At 42.2% G+C, this 23255-nt stretch overlaps 2 protein-coding genes across 5 annotated transcripts in view; both read left to right on the forward strand.

Moving 5' to 3' along the window:
• The first annotated feature begins 1803 nt into the window (after positions 1-1803).
• Positions 1804-11775, forward strand: asb8 (ankyrin repeat and SOCS box containing 8). Its single transcript, XM_057856399.1, has 4 exons — positions 1804-2122; positions 2798-2964; positions 3049-3153; positions 10137-11775. The coding sequence occupies exons 2-4, from the start codon at positions 2836-2838 to the stop codon at positions 10770-10772; spliced, it is 870 nt and encodes a 289-aa protein (XP_057712382.1). The 5' UTR covers positions 1804-2122; positions 2798-2835; the 3' UTR covers positions 10773-11775.
• Positions 11776-15288: 3513 nt separating this feature from the next.
• The window catches only part of atf7a (activating transcription factor 7a), a 47052-nt gene continuing 39085 nt past the window's right edge, over positions 15289-23255 (forward strand). For 2 of the 4 annotated variants that reach the window (XM_057829416.1, XM_057829415.1), the window contains exon 1: positions 15289-15444. Coding sequence is in view for 2 of the 4 variants with exons in the window: in XM_057829413.1 (XP_057685396.1) it covers positions 17866-17952 (87 nt within the window). In the remaining 2 variants the exon portion in view is untranslated. Of the gene's footprint in view, positions 15445-17813; positions 17953-23255 lie in introns of those variants that run through there. The other 2 variants (XM_057829413.1, XM_057829412.1) reach the window with 2 other exon arrangements.

Consider the following 23255-nt stretch of genomic DNA (forward strand, 5'->3'; position numbering starts at 1 on the left):
ATCGAAAATAGGTAAGTACGCGACAATATCTCATTAATAATCGTGGCATCTTTATTTATGGTCTCGTGTGCTCTTACCTCCAGTTAGGGTTTTGCTGTTTATTCGATGAACCAGTGTAGTCGATCAATCGATGAACCAGTTAGTTCGAATAATCGAATAATCGGATTCAGCCATGTGAAATTCAATTGGCTAAAGCCTTACAATCCCTCTCCTTACGATTAGAAATATCGCGGGAAGCAATGTGGTGAAGCAAGGTAGTAATTGATCTTTTTCTTAACACCCTATGTTATTTCCCAACGCAGAGAAGATATATCAATTGGTAGTACTACGCACAGTCATGGTTTCCTCTTCCCATCATGCATTTGGGCATGGCTACAGTATCATTTACTGAAAGCTCAACAAATACACTAGATGGCAATATTTAGTCACATTTGTCCTTTAAGAATTACAAGTCTTTCTATCAGTGGATCCCTTTCACAGGAAGAATGTTAATAATGTAAATGCCATCTTGAGGATTTATTGTCATAATAAACAAATACAGTACTTATGTACTGTATGTTGAATGTATATATTCGTCCGAGTTTTATTCATTTTTTTCTTAATGCATTGCCAAAATGTATATGATCGGGAAAAATTATCGGGAATGATTGGAATTGAATCGGGAGCAAAAAAAAAAGCAATCGAATCGGGAAATATCGGGATCGGCAGATACTCAAACTAAAACGATCGGGATCGGATCGGGAGCAAAAAAACATGATCGGAACATATGTATATATATATATATCAGGGGTCGCGTTAACTGAATATTTTCCGTCGTTGACCGGTTTTTTAAAACGGTGACGGAAAAAACTGAAGTCCATCCGTCATTTTGACAGGTTGCAATTCACACCCCAGACCACAGGGTGGCGAGTGAGCATATTAATTAGCTATTGTCTCTCTTGATGCATTACGTCGTTGGCCTTACTCGGAAAATTGTCAAGGCAACTGAGTGTTTGCCTAGCACGGCCAGACTGTTCTCCCTGTATTTTTCAAACACTGAGAGACAAGTCTGGAACACAGCCTCTCGAGTAGGTACAAAATCAATCGACAAATCAGATTTGTTTATTTGCGTGACGTGTTCTTCACGAGCAACGTCACTCTTGCGCGCCGAAAGTCGTCTCTAGAACAACACGGATGGCGAACGGGAGAGCCGAGAATATGTTTCAATCCGCGGTAAATTCAGTTTTAAATGCGCTAAAACACATCGACACGAATCATTAACAACAGTCTGTCTCGCGCTAGCCATGTTGAATAAACTCCGTTCTCCTCGTATGTTTACTTCCGTGCGCAAGTCCCTCGTCCTGCCCTCGTCGCTTTGCTAACGGCACGTCTGCCCGTCGCTGACTGGTGCACTCCGCTGTCTGTTTGCCTCTTGTTAAGCTTGTTCGGACAGAATATTAATTGAAAATGAATGAAAACTAAATACTATTGAATATGTCATTATTATCATTTTTAAAATGTAAGTGACGGGTAAAAATAGATTATGACCGGATTTTTATGACACTGTCAGTCAAAATGACAGACAACGAAAAAGTCTAGCGCAACCTCTGATATATATATATATATATATATATATATATATATATATATATATATATATATATATATATATATATATATATATATATATATATATATATAATTTAGTGTAAATAATCTCCACCTCTACTTCGCGGATTTCGATTATATTGGAGGGGGTGGGCGGTCCCCCATTAACCGCGAAAAACAAGGGATCACTGTACATAACCTCCGACTTCCGTAGGTTTTTGGTTGTGGCGGAGGTAATGATGTTCTTCAATCATTGGCTGCCATTGACACCGAGATTCGCTGCCAGCCCGAAATGGATTGGACGTCCTTCTTTGTAATTGGCAGCTAACGAGCAAATACATACATACCTTTTTTCGTTTGTTTTAACTACAAATGTTGAGTTTAATAACGCTACAAGCTGAGCGGTGAAGGAACATGGGGCGTGGTAACACGTGACGGTGACGTCATGTTTTTCTGTGTGTCAACCCGAGTAGCAAACAAACGGTGCCACCGAAAAGACAGGTTTTCAAACGCGTCCATTTGTTCTTCCTGAAAGGTACGTTTCACATTTAAACGTTGACTCGTTGCTGGCCGAAGCTAGGTCCGTCGCAAACGCTCTGAATTCGAGTCGTTTGGGTTTTCTGTTCCTCCAGTGGCAGCTTCTCCATGCTAGCGGTGAGAGCTAGTTAGTGAGCTAGCTTGCGAGCTAGCGATTTGTAGGTGCCGAGTTGAAAAAAAAGCCATGACTCGTTTCAAAATGAACCAGTCAATTTGTGCATTCACACCGGGCGCTATGTGGCAATCAAATGTCGCTCGGTGGAACGTAAGTATGTTTTGTATAAACGAACAAACCACAAATCTTGTCAATTGGTGTTGAAACGTGGATTTGCATCGCCCCAGTCACATTTGGCTTGATAATGCATATCACCTTGTTCCCTCTCTATATTATTACTCTCTTTATTATACTCATTCAAATCCACTGAAGGCGGTAGGCGTTAAGTAAATGTTAATTTGGAGACCTGGCAGTGAATGAGTCAACTCGTAGCATTTGGACTGGGAAGGACCCAGTTCAAATGGATTGGACGTCTGTCAGTGAATATGTTAAACTGAGAATAAAGGCTTGGTCTATTTTAAATATTAAATGTGGCCCTTGAGCATTAAAGTTGTTGACACAGCCTTTGCAGTCTTTTATCCTATAACTGTTGCAAATCGTTCTGCGTGTTTCTCACAGTGTCACCCCTGTATGGGTGCCATGGTCTTCAGTAACACATGAGCTCTACTATGTGGTACATCATGCAAAGCATTCAAAGTAAATACTCCTTGTCCGAGCGGCTCATCCGCACCATCGCCGCCATTCGCTCATTCCCGCATGACAACGTGGAAGATCTCATTCGCAAGGTGACCCGTCTTGTTCGTGTAGGCATCCGAAATGTGTTGTTCCACTTTTCCTGTTGACGCATGTTGTTTATGTATCACATAAAGGGTGCTGATGTGAACCGCATGCACGGCACGCTGAAGCCCCTGCACTGTGCCTGCATGGTTGCTGATGCTGAATGTGTGGAGCTGCTGTTGGAGAAGGGGGCAGAGGTATGTATCACATACATACAGTACACCTTGATGGGAGGGCAGGCGCTCCAGAGACCCAACTGCTTTACACATTCGGTTCGTGCTTATGTCACGGATTATTTGCTTTATTGTAGTATTTTGTGCAATATGCTTTTTACACATCGACTAAGGGAGCGCCAGAAAATCGATTATTAGATGCATCGCGATTCGACACATGATTATTCGATTACGATTCATAAATGTTCAAAAACGATGATTTTCCCTAATAACTTTATGACAGTCGCTCGTAGCGGAACGAAATTGAAGACACGTCTGCTGCCCGGACGCCTTTGACGGCCGCACAACATTATGATGGATGCTGCCGGTTACTCAGCGAGAGATTTACTCCTTTTCAAAAGACGGGAAAATAAATTTGTGTATGAGGCCGGCAGAGCCCAGCGGTCGCGCTTCTCTGCGCAAGTTATTTTTTAGAGCGAGAGGAGAAGAGAGATGGTTCGTTGCTCCTTGTCTTTCAGTTGTCCAGCAGTAGGTTCAAGTCGTGTTAATTGGAAAAAGTCCCTCGTGTTTTGCTAAGTCCCGTATACTGTTTAGCCATTATTGCTGTCGTTCTTGAGATGTTACTAGTTAGTGCCGAACAGTTATTATTTGTTTTTGGCAGCCATTTTAATTTTAGTCTTAGTCTCAGTCTTTTGGACGAAAATACTTATTAGTCTTAGTCATATTTTAGGCATTTTAAAATGTGTTAGTTTTAGTCTAGTTTTAGTCGATGAATATTGAAACAAGTTCTAGTCTAGTTTTAGTTGACGAAAACAAAAAAATTTTTTAGACTAGTATTGGTTGACGGATACACAAAGTTTTAGTTAAAAAAAACAAACTAAACAGGCATGCAAACCTGCAACCTTTCGGCGAAATTTCGGCGTTTTGAAATCAAAATGGGTCATTCTTCTGAATCACGTTGATCCGAGGAGAAAAAAATGGGGCGGGGGGGGGGGGGGTGTGTCTGTCAACGAGCGAGTGAAACCGTTAACTTCAAAACCGTAGTCCATGCTCAAAACTACACTCTAGTCCAGGGGTCCCCATCTGCTGGGCCGCGGAACGGTTCCGGTGCGCATTTACTACCGGTCCGCACAGAAATAATAATTTAATAACGACCGCATTCTGGCCGAATTAACCCTGTGCCCCTTCTTTACACACCAATATCCCTGTCTACTCTAGATATAATACTACGGGATAGATTAGAATGTTGTCATAGAAATCCATTGATTGGACTGCGAGCAGTACATCTTGTTTGTGTATACTATATATCTATGTGTGCTTGTCCTCGATAATAACGTATTACTAGGTCGCGGGCGCAGCACATTTGTTTCCGGAAATAATTAGCCCCCACACGAGCGAAGATGACTGGAAAACCGACGTCTTTAGGGATATTTTTACGACGAAAAGGGCACCTGACGAGCCTACAACCTCGAAGACCCACGAACGGCGTAGGAGTGGATTCGTGACCCGTTAGTGAATAAACCGAGTGATTCGCGCATGTCTGTGCTACAGAAGGATCAACTTGTAGATACCGCAAATGACGGCGAACTTATTAAACGTACATATGAGACAACAACTCTATCCAGGTTCTGGATTAAAGTCATTCCGGAATATCCTGACATAGCTACGAGAGCATTGAAAACCTTGCTGCAATTTCCAACATCGTATCTTTGTGAAGCGGGCTTCTTAATTAATGCTTAACGACAAGGCGAAGTCGTTAATGGTGAGAGCGGTGTGCAGTTTTTGTGTGCAGCTAACATGGCACGATGTATCTATAGAGAACTTTTCGACAAGTCCTTCCATGATCAAACGTAAGTTAATATTCCTTTCTTTCAAGAAAGTTTGTGTAGTGTTTACTTTGGAATCGCTGCATTTGCGCATTTTGCAGCTATGTTTAACGTTACGCGCATGCGCAGAACCACATCATTGCAATTTTTGATGGGTTGCAAAATTTGTCAGAACACCGGTTCCGTGAAAAAAAAGACCCAAATAACACCGGTCCGCGGTGCAAAAAAGGTTGGGGACCCCTGCTGTAGTCCGATGACCTAGACCTATCACCGCCGCTCTCTTCTCGTGACAACAAATGACTGTCAATAGTGAGAGACGGGAGTACAGCTGTTCTCTGCTTAATGCAAATGGGACATACTGTATATTTTATAATTTAGATTTTGTATAATTTGCTACTTAATGCGTCTTAAATGTTCTGATTTCAGGAGGAGAGATTTAGACTTCTATATGTTAAATTATTATGTACTTTGTTTAATTCGAGATGTCTCTGGTTGCACTATGAAATGCATTTTTCCGCACATGCCGTGTGTCCATGTTACTTTGTCACCTTTTTCACCCCTAACCAGTTTGCATGCCTGAATAAAGTATTCCAACAATTTAGAATGAACATTGACAGTCAAGTAAGCACTTATTTTCCACAACACTAGCTTTATTTTGGTGAGATTTACACAATGAATGCAGTAAAATAATATTCCTGCTGTGCAGGGAGTTACAAGTCATATGTAGCTTACAATTTATAAGGAAGTTAAGGAAAAATACATTCAATGTTTGGAAATTAAAATAGGCCAAGTCCAGAAAACAGTAAAACAACACAAAACTAATAACTCCTGGCCCACTCAGAACAAGTCCAAATTGAAGTGCACTGTGTAACCCTTCTCCCCATGTGGAAAAAAAAAAACAGCCACGAAACGTGCAGCATCATTACTCGAAGTGCAAAACAATACAATACACAGACCACTAATGGGCTACCTGAATAAAAAAAATGAATATATATAGGACTCGAATATAGTCAACACCGTTATTCCTTTTACAAGCACAACTCATGTGCTAATGCTAAGTTGAAAAGTCCGCTAAAACACTTTTTTTTTTTTTTTTTTTACCACTCTTTAACATCACTGACATAACAGCAGAACTCTTATCACAAATCTTTGTCCATAACAGTATTGTCCTGGCTGGTTTAATCGTTTTACGTGTTGATTTTTGCACATTGTTTAGCGCACATCAAACACTAACTCAATTTAGCACATATAGGAAACTCACCAGGAAACTTTCCTCTCCTTGTCTCAATACGCACTGGACTCGTCTCCAACACCTTCCATCCATCCATCCATCCATCCATTATCTTCCGCTTGTTCCGGGGTCGGGTCGCGGGGGCAGCAGCTTTAACAGGGAAGCCCAGACTTCCCTCTCCCCAGCCACTTCAACCAGCTCCTCCGGCGGGATCCCAAGGCGTTCCCAGGCCAGCCGAGAGACATAGTCTCTCCAGCGTGTCCTGGGTCGTCCCCGGGGCCTCCCGCCGGTGGGACATGCCCGGAACACCTCTCCAGGGAGGCGTCCGGGAGGCATCCGAACCAGATGCCCGAGCCACCTCAGCTGGCTCCTCTCTACGCGGAGGAGTAGCGGCTCGACGCCGAGTCCCTCCCGGATGACCGAGCTTCTCACCCTATCTCTAAGGGAGAGCCCGGACACCCTGCGGAGGAAACTCATTTCGGCCGCTTGTATCCGGGATCTTGTTCTTTCGGTCACGACCCAAAGCTCGTGACCATAGGTGAGGGTAGGAACGTAGATCGACTGGTAAATCGAGAGCTTTGCCTTTCGGCTCAGCTCCTTCTTCACCACTACGGACCGGTGCAGCGTCCGCATTACTGCAGACGCCGCACCGATTCGCCTGTCGATCTCCCGCTCCCTCCTACCGTCACTCGTGAACAAGACCCCAAGATACTTGAACTCCTCCACTTGGGGCAGGATCTCATCCCCGACCCGGAGAGGGCACTCCACCCTTTTCCGACTGAGGACCATGGTCTCGGATTTGGAGGTGCTGATCTTCATCCCAACCGCTTCACACTCAGCTGCGAACCGCTCCAGTGAGAGTTGGAGGTCACGGCTTGATGAAGCCAACAGCACTAAATCATCTGCAAAAAGCAGAGATTCAATGCTGAGGTCACCAAACCGGACCCCCTCAACGCTTCGGCTGCGCCTAGAAATTCTGTCCATAAAAGTTATGAACAAAATCGGTGACAAAGGGCAGCCTTGGCGGAGTCCAACCCTCACTGGGAACGAATTCGACTTACTGCCGGCAATGCGGACCAGACTCTGACACCGGTCGTACAGGGACCGAACAGCCCTTACCAAGGGGCTCGGTACCCCGTACTCCCGGAGCACCCTCCACAGGATTCCCCTAGGCACACGGTCGAACGCCTTCTCCAAATCCACAAAACACATGTAGACTGGTTGGGCGAACTCCCATGCACCCTCGAGGACCCTGCTGAGGGTGTAGAGCTGGTCCACTGTTCCACGGCCGGGACGAAAACCACACTGCTCCTCCTGAATCCGAGATTCGACTTCCCGACGGACCCTCCTCTCCAGCACCCCTGAATAAACTTTACCGGGGAGGCTGAGGAGTGTGATTCCTCTATAATTGGAACACACCCTCCGGTCCCCCTTTTTAAAAAGGGGGACCACCACCCCGGTCTGCCAATCCAGAGGCACTGTCCCCGATGTCCACGCGATGTTGTAGAGGCGTGTCAGCCATGACAGCCCTACAACATCCAGAGCCTTTAGGAACTCCGGGCGGATCTCATCCACCCCCGGGGCCTTGCCACCGAGGAGCTTACCAACCGCCTCAGTGACTTCAACCCCAGAGATCGAAGAGCCCACCTCAGAGTCCCCAGACTCTGCTTCCTCAAAGGAAGGCGTGTCGGTGGAATTGAGGAGGGCTTCGAAGTATTCTCTCCACCGACTCACGACGTCCCGAGTCGAGGTCAGCAGTACACCATCTTCACTATACACAGTGTTAATAGTGCACTGCTTTCCTCTCCTCAGACGCCGGATGGTGGACCAGAATTTCCTCGAAGCCATCCGGAAGTCGTTTTCCATGGCCTCACCGAACTCCTCCCATGTCCGAGTTTTTGCCTCGGCGACTGCCGAGGCCGCAGTCCGCTTGGCCAGCCGGTACCTGTCAGCTGCCTCCGGAGTCCCACAGGCCAAAAAGGCCCGATAGGCCTCCTTCTTCAGCTTGACGGCATCCCTTACCGCTGGTGTCCACCAGCGGGTTCGGGGATTGCCGCCACGACAGGCACCAACCACCTTACGGCCACAGCTCTGATCGGCCGCCTCAACAATGGAGGTGCGGAACATGGCCCACTCGGACTCAATGTCCCCCACCTCCCCCGGGACAAGGGAGAAGTTCTGCCGGAGGTGGGTGTTGAAACTCTTTCTGACAGGGGATTCTGCCAGACGTTCCCAGCAGACCCTCACAATACGTTTGGGCCTGCCAGGTCTTGCCAGCATTTTCCCCCGCCATCGGAGCCAACACACCACCAGGTGGTGATCGGTTGACAGCTCCGCCCCTCTCTTCACCCGAGTGTCCAAAACATGCGGCCGCAAGTCCGATGACACGATTACGAAGTCGATCATCGAACTGCGGCCTAGGGTGTCCTGGTGCCAAGTGCACATATGGACACCCCTATGTTTGAACATGGTGTTCGTTATAGACAAACCGTGACGAGCACAGAAGTCCAATAACAGAACACCACTCGGGTTCTGATCGGGGGGGCCGCACTGGACTCGTCTCCAACACCTTCTAGCTCAAAATAAAATGTGATTGACTAACTTTACATTATCAGGGAGTGTCATTTTTCTTAGACAACTTACAGCTTAGCGCTCTTTATTAGCGCTTAGCGCTCTACTGCTTTAAGATGGCGGCTGTTTACTAACGCTGCCCAGACGCGGCCGAGTCTGTCATTGTGCATCTAGTTCAACATACATGTGATCTCTATGAGACTCATCAGACGCTACCTGCTACCAACGTAGCATCGTGCGGGCTAGTATTTAGCGACGTCGGCGTCGTTTGTAGCGGCTGTCGGTATCAGTAAGTTTTTTTGTTGTTGTTGTTGTTTTTTTTTCTGCTTTCTCAACGCACAGCGCGTTGTCCCGCATTAAAAGTAGTCCGAGCAAAACGTGATGCTTAGAGCTGTCAAAATAAACGATTACACGAGGTGTATAAAATTACTCGGATCAGTTTTTAAACTCGAGTTACTCGAGTTGCTCGAGTATTCGTTTCAGCTCTATAGCAGAGAAGACTGCCCCGATCTACCACTCAAGAGATCTGATGGACTCAAAAAGTGGGTTACGATTGCATAATAGTTTGAAAATTGACCGAATCCACCGTATTTTTACACGAGTGACATCCTGTCTGCCCGATCCTAGCTACCGGTAGTAGTATTGACGCAGGAGGGTTGCGTCTCGCGTCAAATAATAAACTCTGCCGTTCTTTTTGCGTGCGTCATGTTGAGCCACTTCTGGGACGCGTCTAACACGCGGGCACACTGCGACTGGTGTGCATTGGCTGTTAGACTTTAACACCCGCGTTTTACTGCGTTCTCGCGGCGGCCACGTTTCTGGGTTATACTGTCCTACCATGTTGGTCCTTATTATAGTAGAGAAGATGGAGTAAATATAATCTACACAAAGAGACTGTAACCCGATCGACTCAGAGCCTCGAAAAGTAAGGGTTACATTACGTCAGAAACTCGTTCGGTACGCCTCCGTTCCAAACCGAGCACCACGTACCGAAACGGTTCAATACAAATACATGTACCGTTACACCCTTAATTATAATGTATTCTTATGGGAAAATGCCGCTCGACATACGACCGTTTCGACCTTCAAACTAGATGCTGTAACGTATTAAATTTGTAGATAGCGATACCGATACAGAGAAAAAAATGTGCTTGATGAAGATGGATTATTGCAGAAGTAAAACGCTCAAGGTCGGCGATGTGGATTTATTGTTCAGCTCTATTGTCAAAAGAAAGGAGTTTTAACACGTAAATCGTGATTACAAAATAGACACAAATGATCATGCTGCCATACCTGATATGTACATGGAAACGTGATACTTGGGAATCAGGAACTTGCCATTTTATATCCTATACTAGTGTAACCTCTGCATTTGTCAGGTGAACGCTTTGGATGGCTATAACCGCACGGCACTCCACTACGCGGCAGAGAAGGACGAGAGCTGCGTGGAGCTGCTCCTGGAGTACGGGGCTCAGCCCAACGCTCTGGACGGTAACAAGGACACCCCGCTCCACTGGGCAGCCTTCAAAGACAACCCAGAGTGTGTGAGAGCACTGCTCGACAGCGGGGCTTGTCCTAACGCCCGCGACTACAACAGTGACACGCCGCTCAGCTGGGCGGCCATGAAGGGCAACCTGGAAAGCGTCAAAGTGCTTTTGGACTACGGCGCGCGGGTGCACGTGACCAACCTGAAGGGCCAGACGCCCATCTCGCGACTGGTGGCCCTCTTGGCGCGCGGCCTGGGCACCGAGCAGGAGGAGGAGTGCCTGGAACTGTTGTGCCGAGCGGCCGGGCGCTTAGAGATCCGCCGGGCCGACGGCACGCTTCCTAAGGAGCTGAGTAAGGATCCACAGCTACTTGCCAGGCTGACCGGCATGGCGGCCCAAGCGCCCACGCTGCGCTCTCTAGCGCGCTGCTCCATCAGGTGGAGTCTGGGCGTGCGCTTCCTGCCGGCGGCGGTCAAAGAGCTTCCTTTACCAGAGACCATCAAGGAATATGTACTCCTCAGAGACTAAGACAATGTCTGGTTACAGTGGCGGCGTTTGTGTAATCGCTTTAAATAAACATGACAGCCTCTCGTGCCCCTTTTCGCACTGCCCTGTACTAAATGGTGCCTGTCGAAAACCACAGGAGGCGTCAGTCTGATCGCTCTCGTCTCACGATATAGCTGTAATCAGTATATCAGAAGTGTAAAGAACTTAAATTTCCTAATATAATAAAGTCGATATGTCAGATAAGGATAATAAAATTGGACTTCCATAGAACATATAATCCTCTGTTGCTATTAACAGTGGAGGAGACTGTTATTTTCTTGTTTAACCCTTCCAATTTGTGCAGATATAATATCAACATGCCGTGCTTGGACGCCATACAGTTAGGTAACCCGATACTTGGTAAGCACAGTGGAAAAGGGGTATGACACAGGCATTTGACATGTCAAGTCGCTTTCAATGGAGTGTTGTCACAAGCAGAACAGTTAAATGTGTTATAATAATGGCACACTAATGTACCGCTGCACCATTAAGTACATTCATAAAATAGTTCACGTAAGCACCGCTAGAGTTCTGAGCACTTAAAGAGAATAAGGAGAGTGTTTCATGATGTGCCATGGATCTGTCACTGTCTTTTACACTACTGTGGTAAGAAACAAATGTTGGGAACAGTTGTGTTTTTTCTCTCCAAGTTTTGTCAATTGGAATGGGCACAAGTCTAACATGACACCTTGCCTGCTGTTCTGTGTGCTATTCAATGTCAAGCAAAGTTGTCATAGAATGAGTGGTTTTGTTAAACACTGTTGGCTATATCTCCGGTGTTTTTGTTGTTTTTTTTAATTATTTTTATTTAAGACTTTGTTTTTGTTTAACTGTTAACAAGACAAGAAATTTAAGTTACTGATATTTTTAAGATTCACACAATATGCTTTGGTATATGTATCCAAGTTGAAAATGGATGATTTTGTGTTGTGGTGCTGCAGATGTATAATCCTGTTAAACTCGCATCTTGTTTACGCCTGCAAAAGAGCTTCTTTTTGAGAGGATGGTGTGGTTTTTTTGAAAACATTTTGTTATTCTATGCGCCATGTACCCATGTCATCATTCATTTAATTATGTCGTCCTTCAAAGCGCAAGCAGCAAATTAGAGATAGTTTTGAAGATAGTAGTCACAATTGACAATGGCAGCCAAGAGTTGAGCTACGTGAGGTCGCAAGAGATTTCTAAAATTCTCAGAGAAAAATACACATGGGCCATATTTGCAATAGTTTTTTTCACTCATGGCTTTTTTTTTTTTTTTTTGTATATTAATCTGTGATTTTTCCCCCTTAATTTATCAATTCATTTTATTTGAAGTTATTTTTATACATTTTTTGGCCATCTCAAAATATGTGTGTGCAACTCTAGTACTACAATTGGATGTGAAATGGGCACCACGAAATATTGTCCCAATGGCCACAATTGACCCTGGGCCGCAAGTTTTAAACCCCTGACTTATATAAATGTTTAGAAAAAGTCTTTAAGAAAAAAAATGTGCATTAAAGCGTTACGTAATTGTGTGCAAATTGGAACATAATGTTCACGGTGATGTAATAATACACTGGTTTTATGTAGCGCTGAACAGACGCTTTACATTCACTCGACGCTAGGTGGCAATAAGCAGCAACAGCTGCCCTGGGGCAGAAATACAGGAGCGAGGCAGCAACTTGCACCATCTACCCTCAGACTGTCACCAAACACACACTCACTACTTTCACACAAGTAAGTTAAAATGACTTACCCAAGCATACAATGACAAACTGCACAAGTGGGACTCGGGAGACTGATTCAAATCCATGACCCTTTGATCAAAAGATAAGCCGCTCAACCACCTCTGCCCCATTTCCTTAAAAAATATATATTTTAACTCTATGACTGCAATTGATGGCAACAGAAATCCCAAGGGCATACATTGGTAGAGACAGGTATTACCGCAATGCACATAATGAAAATAATGGAGGACTTGCTTGACTTTGTTGTTCTTTGTGGAGGCTGGCCTGACTGCAGTAGTTTTGACAGCAAGTTTAATGTTATGCTAGCTCTGATGCATGTGGACTTTCAGTAGCAAAAGTAGTGGTGTTTCCTCAACCTCCACAAGATTGATGTCTTTTTACATGGCTCACAGTGGCTGCTGCTGCCGAAAAAGAAAAAAAAACTAATATCCCTCCTTTTCGAAAGGCGGAGGTGGCATGTTGTTGACATGAATCTGTCGGGGTTGTGTGAGTATGTATGTGCCTTTGTGGCGGGACGGGGGGGATTCAAGTCATCAGCCAACCAAACGTTCGTTTTGGGGGGTGGGGGTGCAATGGACCGGCACATTCCGCAAGTGAAATGGGATAAATGTAAGTCTGAAAATAATTCACTTAATAATGGTTGGTTCCTTTCCATCCTTACAACATATGGTAAGACAATCTAAATTACCTATATATCTGAACTCTATATGATGAATAAGGTTGCTTAAAAGTTGGTGGCAGTGACGCCTCCAGATATTTTTCATAGGGGTGGCCAGATGGGGCCACTTAAAATCTTGGGGTGGCCAAAACTAAAAGCCATAATTTCAGGTTTTCATTATATTATTGCCGTAAAAAGGTCAGGGGAAAACTATCAGAAAGACTTAAGGACACGGCTACAGATATACTTTGGTGTATTGTGTAATATTTGAAGTTACTAATGATTTAATGTGCATAGTCCATACCTGTCCAGTCAACATTTTGAGTTCCACAACAATTCGGTTTTATTGTGTTATGTATATATCAGGCATAAGGTGTACATTTAACTAGGGCTGTCAAACAATTAAAATTTTTAATCGAGTTAATCACATCTTAAAAATGAATTCATCATAATTAATCGCAATTCAAACGATCTCTAAAATATGCCATATTGTTCTGTAAATTATTGTTGGAATGGAAAGATAAGACGGATATATACATTCAACATACTGTACATAAGTACTGTATTTGTTTATTATAACAATAAATCCACAAGATGGCATTAACATTATTAACATTCTTTCTGTGAAAGTGATCCACAGATAGAAAGACTTGTAATTTTTAAAGGATAAATGTGAGTTTGTATATTGTGACTAAATATTGCCATCTAGTGTATCTGTTGAGCTTTCAGTAAATGATACTGTAGCGACTTAACTGTTCTGCCCAAATGCATGATGGGAAGTGGTGCAACCATGACTGTGTGTGGTGGCTGCAAATGCTGTATCTTCTCTGCGTTGGGTACACTACAGGGTGTTAAGAAAAAGATCAACTCCTGTCATTCTTCCCCACGTTGCTTTACACAATATTTATAGTTGCTGTGAGAGAGATGACAAAGCTTTTGCCAATTAAAAGCACGGCCCCAATGAATGTTTGTATCTACTCCACTCACTTGACACTGCCTCTTATCTCTGTATATAAGTAAAACGGCGCCATTGTAGGCTGTTTGCGGCAATGCGTAAATGAGTCGTACCGCGAATGCGTTAATTGCGATAAATATTTTCACGTGATTAATTAATAAAATTAACTACTGCCCGTTAACGCGATAAATTTGACAGCCCTACATTTGACAAAACAAAATAAATGCATTCATTTGGGATGAAATGCATAACTGATGCTACAACAGTCTAACGATATACTGGCAAGCGGGGTGGCCAGTGGGGTGGCCAACCAATTTATAGGGGTGGCCGTGGCCACCCCCTGGTGGCGCCACTGGTTGGTGGGGAGAATTTGAGCATCCTGAAAAGTTGCTAGTGTTATGTCCCTACCGACCCTATGCTAACCTTACGCCCTTGAAAAGTCCATTTTCATTGGGGCACTCCCAGTTAACATGAATTTGACATCTATCGTCGTCGATGGTACTGAAATATATAATATTTAATAATATATTTTTTTAAATTATTTTTTAATATAAAGAACAGTATATAACTGCTGCAAGTTTTATGCTTGAATTTTCTAAACCATTTGGTGAAGGAAGAAGTGCAAAGTTATTTATAAAAAGAAAAAACATTGTTTGAAATAAAAGGAGCGAATCGAACGCAAGGGAGGCCTGTGATTGCAGTGCATCCGGAGACTTGTAGTAGCAGTAGTCTACGCATCATGTAGACTTTAAGAGGTCATTTTAGTATAGCTGCGGTCAACGTGTACGTACTACACGTGCTTGGAAGACACTGTAAGGGGAACTTAGGGGCGCCTTGATGTGGAGTAAGCCTCGGACGAATGAAATCAAATGATGTAAGGTTTACATCAACAGATGGAGTTAGGTCACACTAAACGTGCGTGCGCGCGTTAGTTACTTCTCGAATTTCTTTCAAGCCTTTGACGTCCCCATAAAAAGCCTATATACTGCCCGGCTGACTTTGTCTTCTCAAAGCAGCATTACACACGATTTTTGGGCCTGATCCCGCCCTCTTTACATGTCCGCTATTACCCTGCGCGCGCACGTGCGTGTTTGTTTGTTTGTGTATAAATAAATGGAGCAGATCAAAAGAGCGAGGTTACCGCAAACGTCACAATAGCCCCACAGGAGCCGCACCAGCAGCCTCCGCGTCAGGCAGAGACAAAAGCAGAACCCATCTCGGAAGAGCGAAAATGTTCATTCCAGCATCCTACAAAACAGTTTCTTCCAACTCACTGTGCGTCTAACTCACTTGTCAGGAGGACCTCCACAGGTAAATCCAAGTGGCATGTTATTGATTTATTAATTTTCCCCATCATTGGTCACTTGCTCATCATTTGACTCATATTCTCATATACCGCAATTGGTTCAACACACGCACAAATACACACGCGCACACAAATATACGAACAATTAGCCATTCATAATGGATTCTCATTAATAACGGGTCAGACTCTTGTATCGCTTTTGGCAGCGAAAAAAAATACTGTTATATACATAAATAATTTGATTTACTGCATGGGATATTACAACATTGTCACTAATAAAAAAGAAACCATTTGAAACAACTTACTATTTCTGCCACTTTTGGAACAAAGGCATGTGAATGTGACATCTACAGTCTTTAAACATGGATCCCCCATCCCACACACACATTTTACATCTCAAGCATCACCATGTGATAGTAATATCATTAAAATATACTGTAATACTGAACTAATTTATAAAGTATGAAAATGTCGTTTTATTTCACAGAATGATACCGTTGCTCTAGTTTTTCTGATCTGGTTTCTAATGCTATTAGTTCCTATAGACCAACAGGCAATTTATCACATCGTAACATTTTATTTATATTTCGTAAATTTTCCTTGGGATCCTCCTAATATGCTGTTTTGTATTTCCCCCCCTCCTTCCTGTTACTTTGTTGATTGTTTTTATTTTGGTGGGACTGTTTACTCTTTCATCCACTAATTATGATTTTTTTTCCCCTTAAATGTTTTTATTACATTCCGATAGGACAAGGGTCTCAAACTTGAGAGACAGAAGACAGTATTTCTATTTGTATTATTAGTGTTACTTGCACGTATTTGAAATGAAAGAATGAATGAATTGATTTTAATTGAACAATCCATGTTGGAATTAAAAAAAAAAAAAAAAAAAAACATTAAAAAATAATATAAAAACGGAAATAAACGAATAATAAAAAAATATAATTATAAATAAAACAAAATGATATATAAAAAAAAAAAACTTAAATAATAAATAATAAAATAAATAAAATAAAAAAGATGTAACTTCAAATACATGTGGCCCTTGCGTATTTTGCTCTGGGAATTTTGTTTTTACTCCTAACTCTCTAATGACCCCTCGTGGCCATCGACGGCAATAGACGCTCAATACATTTTAGGTGTTGAAATGGATTGGACGTTAGTGTACGTCTATTTCCGTCAACAGTTTTTTTTTTTTTTTTTTTGGCCGTTTCAAGGTTTTTAAAAATATATATATTTTAATTTTTAATTTTTTTTTATTGAACCATATACACACAAAACAAAGCATTCAAGTATCTACATCAAATACAACACCATAGAGTGGCCATAATCGAATAACCAATAACAACGACAATAACAACAACAAACACAAAAGAAAACAAAAAAATCAACTCTTTTCTTTTGAGAGAAGACTTACTAAACCAACTTAAATTGTTTGAATAAAGAAAACATATGGGCCTTCCCATCGATCACAACCAAGACTTTGCAATATAGAGAGAAATCATTTCTCCAGTGAGCCATACACGGTTTGGTTTTAAAAAACTTCCCCCATCAGCAATATCACATTTAAAACAAATTCAAATTTTTTTTATCCTTTAGATAAATACCAAATAAAATTGTTTCTTCTCTCAGTGGTACATCTATATTTTTTAGATTGCAGCCATGGAATTAACATCATTGCAGTGAAAAAATATGATTTAAATCTTCCAAATCTACATCACAAAAAGTACAATTGTTCGCTTCAAAACCAAATTTCAATCTTAAAAATTCTTTCGTTGGGTAAATTTCGTTCAAAATTTTGAATTGGACCTCCTTAGCTTTAGGAGGCACCGGAAATGAATCTAAAATGAAATCTTATCGATCTCAAATAATTTCAAAATATATATTCTCTTAATTGGGTTCGGATAATATTTATTTATCAACAATTTCTTGATAACTTTGTTATTACATTTACTATCCCAAAAGTTCTGCCCAGATTGTGAGAGACTCGAGAGTTTGGCACATCCTCCTTCACCATTTTTACTGCCAGTGGGATTGCATTCATTAACTTTGTGAATTTTTTCAGACTATCCGTCAACAGGTGTTTTCAATATCAATCTCCCGTTATTTTATTTTTTATTTTTTACTAATTACCGCAACACATACTCTGTGATTTGGGCTGGCAGTGAATTAGTTAAGCAACCAATAACTTTTAAATTGTCCACTGTAGTAACCGCTGTCCTTGAAAGGCTTAATGTTGCTTTGTTTGTTTTTTGTTTTTTTTTAACATAGTTTTTTTTCTCTTGTTTTTCCTAATGACAAGCAAGCACCACGTGGCTACTGTAATTCTATTTTATTTACATACATACATTTCCATTATTAAGACGAATAAAGACTATTAAAAAATAGTGATACCGCTCACATATTAATATTCACAAATTTTGTGCATGATATGTGATCTCGCGATAACTTGCCGTCGATGGGAGTGTCAAATTCCAGGAGAGGAACAGGGGGCCCGCAAGAGAGGCGCAAGAGTGAGTTTATAAACACTTTATAACCATTTTAGTTCAACGTAAATGTGCCCATGACGTTACCCTGTGCTAAAGTAGCATTCCGCACGCTTGTTTTTATGCCGTGTCGGTGTTTTTCAAGTGTACGTCAGCTCCAACCTCTCAATCGGACTCGCTTTGAACTCAAGTGTCAGTTCTGCTAACAAGTCTCCTGGTGGCTTATTTTCCCTGACTTTGTTCAACTTGACGGGCCGTAAAGTGTGTCGTAAAAGTCGACTAAGTGTGCATTAACGTCTATTTAACATCGCGCCCATGTCGGAAACGGTTAATAACGGTGTAATAGCCGCGCTGTGCGTGCGTTCGGCCTGTCGTTAATGCTAACACAGCAGTTAGCCATTACTTGTGTTTTTTTTTTCTGTCTCGTGGATACAAAAAGTTGATTTGGGGCCTTTTAGCCAATGACCGTCTGCGAGACTAGGCGAGTGAAAGCTTCAGCGGCTTTGATTGCCTCAAATGTTATTGATTGACGTGCGCGCAAGCCAATCGAAAAGGATCTTAGGTTGCCGTATTACGGTAAAAGGCGGAGTAAATTTTGCCTAAATTTGATGGAGGCTGAAAGTTGGCAAAAAACTATTCGGCACGGTCTCAAGTTCGCAACAAGTTTTTATCAAGGGTGACTCGGTTTCCTGAGCTTATACTATGTCAGAAAAGTGTGTTTTCTTCCTTGCTGCCATATCGTAAATATGAGGGTCTGCAGTACAGACCTACAACTCGCCTCACGTAATGATATGTTAAGTATTGATACCTGAGCTGGCGAATGCCTCAGGTTCAGGCATAAATGCATGTCATCGCCTTCACTAGTTATGTAGGTCATGTGTCTTGACACTCACCCCCATAGAGATGTGCAATATACTTATTGTCCATTTATTTTACATTTTAACCCTTTCATACACGTATTATGACATTTTATTTTTACATGGAACTCTATTTAAGCCATTGACGGCGCTAGACGTCCATTTCATTTTAACTGTCAAAATAGATTGGCCGCCTAGTGACGTCAATGGGATTGAAAGATGTGCAATTACAGCCAGTCTTCCCAGTTTAAATTAATTGGCCGTCTTTCGCGTTCTGTGGCATGCAATGAATTAAATACAGTGGTACCTCGACATATGATCGCTTCGACACACGATCTTTTCGATATCCGATGCAAAATTTGACTCGCCATTTGTTTCTACATCCTACGATATGCTCGAAATACGACGATTTATGACAGCGCCGCAGTTTCTTTGTTTTCCCGCAAGACGGACACACGGTGGATTTTCTTGTGAGAGAAATCAACATGTGATCCAAGAATGTTAATGCAGGTGGTGAAGGAAAAAGATTAGGCTTACCATTGAAATGAAGATGGAAAGGATAGAAAAATGTGAGCGTGGTGCGCGCGTCCGTGAACTGGCTCGACAATACGGCCGTAGAATGTCTACGATCTCGACGGTCCTTCTCCGACCTCCGTTTGCCAGTCTTTATAAGTTAAGGTTACAATTATTATTGTGGTTAATTCGCCAATAATCGACAGCTTCGTCAGAACTTGTGCTATACAACATGCCTCTGTCTGCCGCAGCTGAACAAAGTGAAAGTAAGAGGTCCTTCTCTCACTCTTTTCAAGTCAGCCACGTGGTGCCTTCAGGTGCACCACACAAAACACATCGGCCACATTAGAACCAGATTCGTCACACTATTACAGGTACTATTATAATTACTGTCTTACTTTTATTATATTATTCAAGTTTATATTCAAAATTTATGTTTTGATTTGTGTATTTGCTATTTGCAATAATACCAGCAGCATTTATTAAGGATATAGTGTACGTTTTGGGGCTGCGGAACTAATTAATGGAATTATAATGTATTCTTACGGGAAAATCCTGCTTGACATAGGACCATTTCTACTTACAAACAAGGTCCTGGAACTAATTAACTTCGTATGTAGCGGTACCACTGTACTATGAAAAAATATACACTCTAGAGCAGAGGCGTGCGAAATTTCCGATTCTTAAATTATTCGCCATTTGGCTGTGGAAGATCAGAGAACAATTCACAAACATCCAATTTCCGATTATTGAATTATACCAGGTAAAGCGGAACTAAAACATAGTCAGCGCGGTCTTTGGGACGCAATGAGGAACGAACCGGGAGTAAATATCACGTTCAACTCATGCCGCTAGATAAAAAAACAATAATACCTGACTGCGGCCGACAGCCGCTACAAACAACGCCCAGTTGCTAGTTGCTGCAAGCATACGGCCACAATAATGCTACGGTAGATATCGCATATATTTAGAACTAGATGCGAAATGACAGACGACGGTGGCATCAATAATGGATTTGTAATCGAATCGTAGCCTGTGAATCGTAATCGTAGTCGAATCGTTAGGCCTGTTTAACTGATGATCCGGAGACGAGGCCAGCTTCTTTCACTTGGTACCAGCTAAATAGTATTCAAAAAATAATGATGGCGGAAGAAATAAACATCTTGAATTTGAAACTGTATGTTGTCAGCGATTAGCCTCGCACTGATCTTAATTGTGGTTGTCAGCCCAAAACCCTCTGAATATATATTAAATGCATCGTACCAGATATAAAATGACTACTACATAATCTGTGGTGATCGTTTGGTGCCCAGTTTTCTCGTCGAATTGCAGCAGTCCATCTCGCTCTCCTCTCCGGGTCTCTCGGAATACGGTAGAACTTCAAGTTTCTCCGTCTATCTTCTCTGTTACTACAACCAACCGCCATACACGCCTTCACCATTTTGATTATTAATGTTAACGAGCAGAAAAACACGCCATAATTGGAGGAATTTACGTAGCGGTAATGCGTAAACACGACGAGCTGACGGACAATATGGCGCGGAGGCGTGGTTGTGACGTCATGTGAGTGGGGTCTATTGCCGTTGGCGCACTGGGGCTTGCAACGACATAAATGGAATGGCAATTAGCTCATTGGCTGCCCATGACTGTGATAGATGTCAAATACATTTAAACTGACGGTTGGCAGTGACTGATCATGTTCTCGTGCAAATGACGTGGTGTCCTTTGAAACCCAGCCATCTCAGTTCAAATGGATAGCGTGTCCCTCATCGCCAATGGCAGCTAATAAGTTATTATTATAATTCTAGAGATGGATAACCTTATCAAAGCATCTACATCTTCCTATGTTCTCCAACTGTAGCACACCTGGAAAGTGAACAATATAGCACCCAACAAGAGCTTAAATCTTTTATAAACAAGTGACTTTTTTTCAATATAAAAGCTAGATATGTCGTTCACATATGTTGACAACGCCTTTTTGGTTCATACTGTATAGGCCAAAATATTAGGCTTACGTATGGCCTACATTGTATATACTGGACTGTCTCAGAAAATTAGAATACACAATATTCTAATTTTCTGAGACAGTCCTGTACATTAATCCACCATTTAAAGCAGGGGTGTCCAAACTTTTTGCAAAGGGGACCAGATTTGGCGTGGTAAAAATGTGGGGGGCCGACCTTGGCTGACGTCCTTTACATAGAACAATATACAGGACTGTCTCAGAAAATTAGAATATTGTGTATTCTAATTTTCTGAGACAGTCCAGTATACGGTATATATTTTTTAAATTAGATTGAACTATTTTAATGAAAAAAATGGTTTAATAAAATTAAAATGAATCAAGCAGATTCACACTCTGGTCATCTAATGCAGGCAAAGCTTGGCATCAAAGTTCATCCTCAAAATTTAATAATCCTTTAAGGGTGTACAATGGAAGAGAAACCGCAAAGGTACATTTGTCACTGCTTGTAGATTTAATATTGGAAAAATAACCTGTGGCTGTATTTGCATCCTGATGGGATCACATGGTGTGAATGTAACATTTAGAACAGTTGGGTATTGGCTTTCATTTGTTCCAATGACCAAATTTCAGGTCTGCTTGTTACAAAAATACATGTACACGCCCAGCTTAGAAGGTCGTAACCCACATTAACAGCACCTCAGGATCCCACAGGTGATCTAAAGCCAACTTTTGTTCTTCCATCCATCTCGTCCCTATTCTTTTCTCTTTGTGGGGGTCTCCCCCTATCCTCTAGCAATTCAAGCCTTCCATTTCCAACGTCATGGCTGCAGTGTGATCTATTAATACAGTTTGTTTAGTCAGTTTCCTAGCAAGCCACATCAAACACTGTGTGGCTGTGGCTGCTTATAGCCGAGACTTGTTCCCTTACACCTGCTGAGTTGGAGAAACCCAAGTTCAACAGAGGGAGCTTGGCTGCAGCTCAGTAGGAAGGACAAAAAAAATCTGGTCTCTTTCAAGACTTCCAAGTCACCTTGAAGGTGAAAATAGGAACACGTGGCATTCAATATTGGAATTATTACAATTAATGCAGTGCAACTTTAGACCCTTCCATTTTCAACACAATTTCTTCTTGGAGCGATGTGACTTTACCAGTTTGTCAGGCTACTTTTCACCAAACTGCCTATTAGAGGGCAGAAATTGGGTGTTCATGGAGATTTGCCATCTGTCTTGGGGAACTTGATCAGACAAAGCCAGGTATATTCTGAACTGTAGTCCACTGTGCTGTCCGCTAATGTTCATCCTTAATTTTTAGGCCGCCCAAGGGGAGGGCTCAAGGTCTCATTTGCTTTGTTCTTGTTCTTGGTGAGGACACTAGCTAAAATTACTACTCCTTCGCAATGCTTAATTTGTAAATCATAAAGTGCCGGAACGCAAAGTACATATGACATTGCGGGGATGACGAGACGGGCACAGGTCCCGGAATTTACGCAGAAAATGGTGCTGAAAACAACATGCAAATGCCCTCTTGCCATGCTCTGGGAATTACAAGCCTCAATTTCAGATAGTATCTATGGTATAAATGTTATGACAACAATTTACAATTATTTAGGCTAAACTTTGCACTAGAGCTAGGAATCTTTGGGCACCGAATGATTCGATTACGATCACGATTCAGAGGCTCCGATTCGATTATAAAACGATTATTGATGCACCCCCCTCCTTTTTTTTTTTTTTTTTTTTAAAATGTTTCTTACATTAGTTCCAAAATTGTTCAAAAATTCCTCTCAACCTAAACCAAACTACTATTTCAGTATCAAGTTAACATATAACCGTAAACAAATATACAAAAATAACAGTAAATAAAAAACTCCAGTCCCCATTCTGTATCAGCTGCTTTAAACTACATTCAATTAATTTAATGTTGTGAATCAGCTGTTACAGTTGTTAAAATTGCTCCCGTTATTCCATAATTTCCCTTCTGTCTACTTTTGTCA

The sequence above is a fragment of the Corythoichthys intestinalis genome, chromosome 2 (assembly GCF_030265065.1).
Source record: "Corythoichthys intestinalis isolate RoL2023-P3 chromosome 2, ASM3026506v1, whole genome shotgun sequence".
In the NCBI taxonomy this organism is placed as follows: domain Eukaryota; kingdom Metazoa; phylum Chordata; class Actinopteri; order Syngnathiformes; family Syngnathidae; genus Corythoichthys; species Corythoichthys intestinalis.